The sequence below is a fragment of the Cololabis saira genome, chromosome 3, assembly GCF_033807715.1.
Source record: "Cololabis saira isolate AMF1-May2022 chromosome 3, fColSai1.1, whole genome shotgun sequence".
NCBI classification, from domain to species: domain Eukaryota; kingdom Metazoa; phylum Chordata; class Actinopteri; order Beloniformes; family Belonidae; genus Cololabis; species Cololabis saira.
This window is the reverse complement of record NC_084589.1, coordinates 55,108,683-55,116,065: the sequence shown is the minus strand read 5'-3', so window position 1 is coordinate 55,116,065 and position 7,383 is coordinate 55,108,683. Positions and strand designations below refer to the sequence as shown.

The window sequence follows — 7,383 nt, the reverse complement described above, 5'->3', positions numbered from 1 at the left end:
TTGTTATTTTGATTAGGATTTTATTTTGGCGAGGATCTTATTTTGGCGGGGATCTTATTTTTATGCAATGGTATTATTTTGACGAGGTTGCTAGCCTATGCTAGCAACTGAAATAGCCTATGCTAGCAGCTGAAATAGCCTATGCTAGCAACTGAAATAGTCTATGCTAGCAACTGAAATAGCCTATGCTAGCAGCTGAAATAGCCTATGCTAGCAGCTGAAATAGCCTATGCTAGCAACTGAAATAGCCTATGCTAGCAGCTGAAATAGCCTATGCTAGCAACTGAAATAGCCTATGCTAGCAGCTGAAATAACCTATGCTAGCAGCTTAAATAGCCTATGCTAGCAGCTGAAATAGCCTATGCTAGCAGCTGAAATAGCCTATGCTAGCAACTGAAATAGCCTATGCTAGCAACTGAAATAGCCTATGCTAGCAGCTGAAATAGCCTATGCTAGCAGCTGAAATAGCCTATGCTAGCAGCTGAAATAGCCTATGCTAGCAACTGAAATAGCCTATGCTAGCAGCTGAAATAACCTATGCTAGCAGCTTAAATAGCCTATGCTAGCAGCTGAAATAGCCTATGCTAGCAGCTGAAATAGCCAATGCTAGCAACTGAAATAGCCTATGCTAGCAACTGAAATAGCCTATGCTAGCAGCTGAAATAGCCTATGCTAGCAGCTGAAATAGCCTATGCTAGCAACTGAAATAGCCTATGCTAGCAGCTGAAATAGCCTATGCTAGCAACTGAAATAGCCTATGCTAGCAGCTGAAATAACCTATGCTAGCAGCTTAAATAGCCTATGCTAGCAACTGAAATAGCCTATGCTAGCAGCTGAAATAGCCTATGCTAGCAACTGAAATAGCCTATGCTAGCAGCTGAAATAGCCTATGCTAGCAACTGAAATAGTCTATGCTAGCAACTGAAATAGCCTATGCTAGCAGCTGAAATAACCTATGCTAGCAGCTTAAATAGCCTATGCTAGCAACTGAAATAGCCTATGCTAGCAGCTGAAATAGCCTATGCTAGCAACTGAAATAGCCTATGCTAGCAGATGAAATAGCCTATGCTAGCAACTGAAATAGCCTATGCTAGCAGCTGAAATAGCCTATGCTAGCAACTGAAATAGCCTATGCTAGCAGCTGAAATAGCCTATGCTAGCAACTGAAATAGCCTATGCTAGCAGCTGAAATAGCCTAGGCTAGCAACTGAAATAGCCTATGCTAGCAGCTGAAATAGCCTATGCTAGCAACGGAAATAGCCTATGCTAGCAGCTGAAATAGCCTATGCTAGCAGCTGAAATAGCCTATGCTAGCAGCTGAAATAGCCTATGCTAGCAGCTGAAATAGCCTATGCTAGCAACTGAAATAGCCTATGCTAGCAACTGAAATAGCCTATGCTAGCAGCTGAAATAGCCTATGCTAGCAACTGAAATAGCCTATGCTAGCAGCTGAAATTGCCTATGCTAGCAACTGAAATAGCCTATGCTAGCAGCTGAAATAGCCTATGCTAGCAACTGAAATAGCCTATGCTAGCAGCTGAAATAGCCTATGCTAGCAACGGAAATAGCCTATGCTAGCAGCTGAAATAGCCTATGCTAGCAACTGAAAAATAGATATCAAAAGGGGGCGGGGTTTACGGATCGTAACGACGTCTCGGCTCCTCCCCCTCCAGGCTCTCGCCGACAGTGAACCCGAGGACGTCCTGCAGGCCGTCGACCCCAACGAGGTGTTTGGTCTGGGGGCGGAGCCGGATCTGGGGGCGGAGCCTGAGCTGGGGGCGGAGCCATCGGGGGCGGAGCCAGAGTCCTCGGAGAGCGACAGCGGCGACGTCTCCTCCTCGGAGGAGCCCGTCGTCATGGCAACCAGCCAGGCGACCGTCTACCAGGTGGTCTATGACATCACCGGGCTGGGCGGGGCCGAGGGCCGAGGGGGCGTGGTCTCCATCCAGCTGGGGGGGTGTGGCCAATCCCCGCTGCTGCTCCCCGACGCCTGCGTGGTCCACGAGCTGCCGGAGCTGGAGGGGGGCGGAGCCGACGGAGACCCGGTGAGACTTCCTGACCGCCGTGGTATACGCTCATTATATCACAGCTGAGGATCAATATATCTATAGCTCTTCTTCTTCCGGCTCTCGACGAAGGCGGACGCTTTTTCTGCTCCTCTCCCTCCCTATCTGCTGCTGCTGCTTTTGTCCTGTCTCGTCTTCAGAGTCTCTCCTTTTCACTCCTCCCAAACTCTACAATCATGGAATTGATTAACTGGTCTCTCAGCACAACCAGAAGTCAGGGGGTAAGGGAGCCCTCCTGCCCCGACGGGAGGTTTTTTGCTGGATACACAATGGATTCCTGGATACATTGGAAACCGTTGTGTTTGGTGATTCTGTCTGTCGAGGACGTTGAAGATGCTTCATAATTGGATTAATGATAGCAGGATTTCTCTTGATGGGAGGAGGGGGATTCCTGGTCTACCGACAAACGCGTAAGTAGTCGACAGCTGTTCTGGCTCTTTCAGAGCTGCCGGACGTGGCTGAAGGATCAAGCAAGGTGATCAACACTCAGACTTTAACGCTGGGGGAGCAAAGCCGTAAGCTGGATGTGATTCTTGAACAGAATCGCAGGCTGGCGGCGTCTTTGAGCTCATTGGTAAGATGGATAAGACCTTGGAGAAGTTGGAAGCTCGGCTTGGCGGGAATTGATCACAAATTCTTCTGATTGGAGTCGCCATTGATGAACCAGAGACTGAAGGCAGACGGAAAATTACTGAGTCTGTCTGTTCTTTAATATAATTGTTGATTCTATAATCTGGCCTTGACAGGGCGGTTTGGCCAATCGCTCTGTTCACAATCTCCCTGGTGGAATGTAAACAAGGTGACTCTGCCCCCACTAACCCTCCCCTCTCAGGAACATCTGTGGACCTGTTTCAGAACTGACCGAGCCGTCTGATAACACCAAGGACATTGGCTGAGGAGCAGCTCTGAGTGAAGTTCGTGGACTTACCGCTCACACACACTTACTGATAACCACCTCCCTCAACTCAACGCCTTCCTCGGCCCCCCCTCTTATCAGCCCCCCCCCAACAGTCTCCGGGTTTCGAGCACCACGAAGAAATACATATTATCCAGTAAAAATATCCCCACTGGGGGGCGCCACACCTAGCAGCGCTAATCAGTAACTACAATAACAATGGAGTGGTATCGGAGAATTTTTGCGCGTATGAGGGTCAGAACCTCCGGTTCTGACCCGGAGGTTCTGACCCGGAGGTTCTGACCCGGTCCCCTGACTCCTTGTTCTGGTTCTGCAGTCGTTCCCGGACCTGCGTCTGACGGAGGAAGAGCAGCAGCTGCTGATCCAGGAGGGCGTGTCGCTGCCGCCCCACCTGCCGCTCACCAAGGTGAGGCCCCGCCCACACGGGTCAGGCCCCGCCCACACGGGTCAGGGGACCCGGCTCCGGTTCTGACCTGACTCCGGTTCTGACCTGACTCCGGTTCTGACCTGACTCCGGTTCTGACCCGCAGGCGGAGGAGCGGGTCCTGAAACGGGTCCGGAGGAAGATCCGGAACAAGCAGTCGGCCCAGGACAGCCGGCGGCGCCGGAAGGAGTACGTGGACGGACTGGAGGGAAGGTACGGGGTGACATCACTTCCTGTGGGCGTGTCTGTGTTTTACATGTGACCCGGTGACATCACTTCCTGTGGGCGTGGCTGTGTGTTACATGTGACATCACTTCCTGTGGGCGTGGCTGTGTTTGACCTGGTGACATCACTTCCTGTGGGCGTGGCTGACCCGGTGACATCACTTCCTGTGGGCGTGGCTGTGTTTCAGGGCGGCGGCGTGTTTGCAGCAGAACCGGGATCTCCGGAGGACGGTGGAGCAGCTGGAGACTCGCAACACGTACGAACCCCGACCTTTGACCCTCCGGTGACCCCTGACCCCCGTTGACCCCTGACCCCCCAGTAACCTCCTCTCCTCCGCAGGTCTCTGCTCTCTCAGCTGCAGCAGCTGCAGACTCTGATCCGGAGGACGGCCAGTAAAGGAGCCCAGACCAGCACCTGCCTGCTGGTAAGAACCTGGACCTGGACCTGGACCTGGACCTGGACATGGACCTGGACCAGGACCTGGACCAGGACCAGGACCTGGACCAGGACCAGGACCTGGACCTGGTTCTGGTTCTGGACCAGACCCAGACCCGGTTCTAACCCCCCTCTCTCCCCAGATCATCCTGGTGTCTCTGGTTCTGATCATCCTGCCGAGCTTCAGTCCCTTCAGTCGCCTGCCGTCCACCGACGACGACCTCCGACCCCGAGGAGGTGTGTCCCCGCTAGCGCTGCTGCTAGCCCTGCCACTAACGCTGCTGCTAACACTGCTGCTAACGCTGCCACTACTAGCCTCTTATGCTAGCAACTGAACTAGCCTATGCTAGCAGCTAAACTAGCGTATGCTAGCAACTGAACTAGCCTATGCTAGCAGCTAAACTAGCATATGCTAGCAGTTGAACTAGCCTCCTATGCTAGCAACTGAACTAGCCTATGCTTTATGGTAAATATAAATATAGATACAGGTGAAGGTCGGAAAATTAAAATATGGTGTAAAAGTTAATTTATTTCAATAATTCACATTAAAAGGTGAAACTAATATTTTACATAGTCTCATTACATTACAGCAAGATATGTTAAACCGAAAAAGACACGAAAAAACCCGAAACACACCCGGAAATAAACCCGAAAATAAACCCGAAAAAACCCGAAAATAAACCCGAAACATATGTTAAACCTTTATTTGTTAAAATTTTGGATGCAGTATATTCAAATGTTCCGACCTTCACCTGTAGTTTATATTATTAATGTCTGTATTGGTTCAATAGCAACTTTTAATTCCCAATTACGTAACAATTCCGTATTTCAAGGGACGGGTGGCGACGCTAGCGGCACCGCCCATTCTAGCAGCTTAGCATGCTAGCATCTTAGCATGCTAGCATCTTAGCATGCTAGCATCTTAGCATGCTAGCAGTTTAGTGTGATAGCATCTTAGCGTGATAGCAGTTTAGCATGCTAGCAGTTTAGCATGATAGCATGCTAAGATGCTAGCATCTTAGCATGCCGCCGTGGGTCAGACCTGGGTCTCCTGGGCCGGGTCGCCGCGGCGACGCCCGAGCGGCGCTGTGATGTCATCGACTCCAGACTCACCGTCTTTGTCTCTGCAGTCGTTTCCAGGAACATCCTGACGGACCCGTCGTCGTACCGACCCGACGGGGACGGAGAAGAACCGCCGGCCCGGGCCGACCCGGCCGACCCGGCTCCGCCCCCTGAGCTCGGCCAATCACGACCTCCGGAGACGCCGGTCCAGCAGGAACCAGGAGAAGAACCAGAACATGCAGCTTTGGAGGACACCGCCCAAGTGGGGAACCAACCAGAACCAGGGAACGGGTCGGCTGCTGCCGGGCCGACAGGACCCACCGGAACCACCGGACTCACCGGAGGTCCAGACGCGGCTAAACCGGCCCACGCCGATGAAATGTAGCCGGAGGGACCGTTGGGAGATCAGCGGGTTCTGGTACCGACCCGGGTACCGACCCGCCGGCTGGGCAGTTCTGGGACTGGTGGTGGTTCTGAATGGAGGATTTTTTTGTGCCAAAATTAGATAAATAAATACATAACTAATTAATTAATTAATTAATTAAATACTGAAATAATTAAAACATTTTTTACTTAAAATGAATTACATTTTAATTAATTAATGACATTTAATTAATGAATTATATATTTAATTCCCATTTTAATTAATTAATGACACATTCAATTAAGTAATTAAATGTGTCATGAATTAATTAAATACTGAAATAATTAAATATTTTTTTTTACTTAAAATGAATTATATTTTAATTAATGAATGACACATTTAATTAATTAATGATATGTTTAATTCCCATTTGAATGAATGAATTAATTCATTCATTATTTATTTATTTATTTAATTTTGGCACAGAAAATCCCCTATAGTTCTTCTGCTCTAATCAAGGTTTTATTGGATCTTCTGGTTCTAAGACGTAAAACTGAGTTACGGGACCAGAACTGGACCAGAACTGGACCAGAACTGGACCGGAACTGGACCAGAACTGGACCGGAACAGGACCAGAACTGGACCGGAACAGGACCGGTACCGAATCTGGAAAAGGAGATGAATCAGCTCCAGTGTCTGTTTAGCGTGCTAGCAGCTTAGCATGCTAGAAGCTTAGTGTGCTAGAAGCTTAGTGTGCTAGAAGCTTAGCGTGCTAGAAGCTTAGCATGCTAGAAGCTTAGCGTGCTAGCAGCTTAGCGTGCTAGCAGCTTAGCGTGCTAGCAGCTTAGCCGGCCAACGAGCTAAAAGTAATCGATTGTTTTATATCTTTTATACGCAGATCAGAGGTTTGATGATATTTTTGAGTTTTAGTAAAAATTACTCCTTAATGGGTTTTAATCGCAGCTGCAACATTTTTAATGTGGAATTTTAATTTTTATGTGGAGAATTAACTTTGAAGCTAGCAGGGTTATCTGGTGAAAAACACTAATGTAGCATTAGCATCTTTAGCACACCTTAGCTGGACTAGCTGTTTTGATAGCTAGCCTGAATGCTGCCGGCGGAGGGTTCGCTAGTCCTTTAGCTTCAGTATGCTAAAGCTCATGCTGTAAAATAAGCCTTAGCTTAGTAAAGTGAATGATAAAGAGGTTAGCTTAGCCGTATTAAAGCCTGTTATGTAATAATAGCTTTAGCATGCTAAAGCTCATGTGGTAACATTTAGGTATAACAGTCTTGATGTGACATTAGCATGCTTAAGCTGTTAGCTTTAGCATTGTGAATAAGAAAACATTTTTAAATGATAAAATATGAAGGTTTAATATGACTTGTTACAGCATTAGCTTTAGCATGCTAAAACTCATGTTACTAGCTTTAGCATGTTCCTGGTTTGTTTGGTTCCTGCTCAGCTTTTGTTGAAGAATAATAATAATAAATTAGGTTTTTCTGGGAACTAATGCCTCCGTCTCCTTTATCTGGTCCTGGTCACTGGGAACACACACACACACACACACACACACACACACACACACACACACACACACACACACGTGAGCACCCAAAATACACAAATACACATACACACAGGAACCTTGTTTTTCATTTATTGTAATAATTAATCTGATCATCGACCAGTATTTTGGACAACTGTGCCATAATTTCGTGGGAGCTAATAATGTTTACTTTGTTGCCAAAAAGAACGCCATTCTTTTTTCTCCACAAAGGAAACGTTAATCAAGCAGACAATCCTAAGTACCCCCTGACTGCCTCAAAGATTTAACAGGAACATTTAACAGCAACTTTCAGGTCTGGATTGTTTAGGTGTGTGTACACAATG

At 47.9% G+C, this 7,383-nt stretch overlaps 1 protein-coding gene across 8 annotated transcripts in view; it reads left to right on the top strand.

Moving 5' to 3' along the window:
• The window catches only part of creb3l4 (cAMP responsive element binding protein 3-like 4), a 9,946-nt gene extending 2,947 nt beyond the window's left edge, over nucleotides 1-6,999 (top strand). For all 8 annotated transcript variants that reach the window (XM_061717857.1, XM_061717855.1, XM_061717852.1 and 5 more), the window contains 7 exons: nucleotides 1,674-2,045; nucleotides 3,299-3,388; nucleotides 3,513-3,619; nucleotides 3,819-3,887; nucleotides 3,971-4,055; nucleotides 4,210-4,303; nucleotides 5,197-6,999. In XM_061717857.1, the coding sequence (XP_061573841.1) occupies nucleotides 1,674-2,045; nucleotides 3,299-3,388; nucleotides 3,513-3,619; nucleotides 3,819-3,887; nucleotides 3,971-4,055; nucleotides 4,210-4,303; nucleotides 5,197-5,513 (1,134 nt within the window). In that variant the 3' untranslated portion in view covers nucleotides 5,514-6,999. The remainder of the gene's footprint in view (nucleotides 1-1,673; nucleotides 2,046-3,298; nucleotides 3,389-3,512; nucleotides 3,620-3,818; nucleotides 3,888-3,970; nucleotides 4,056-4,209; nucleotides 4,304-5,196) is intronic.
• The last annotated feature ends 384 nt before the right edge of the window (nucleotides 7,000-7,383 follow it).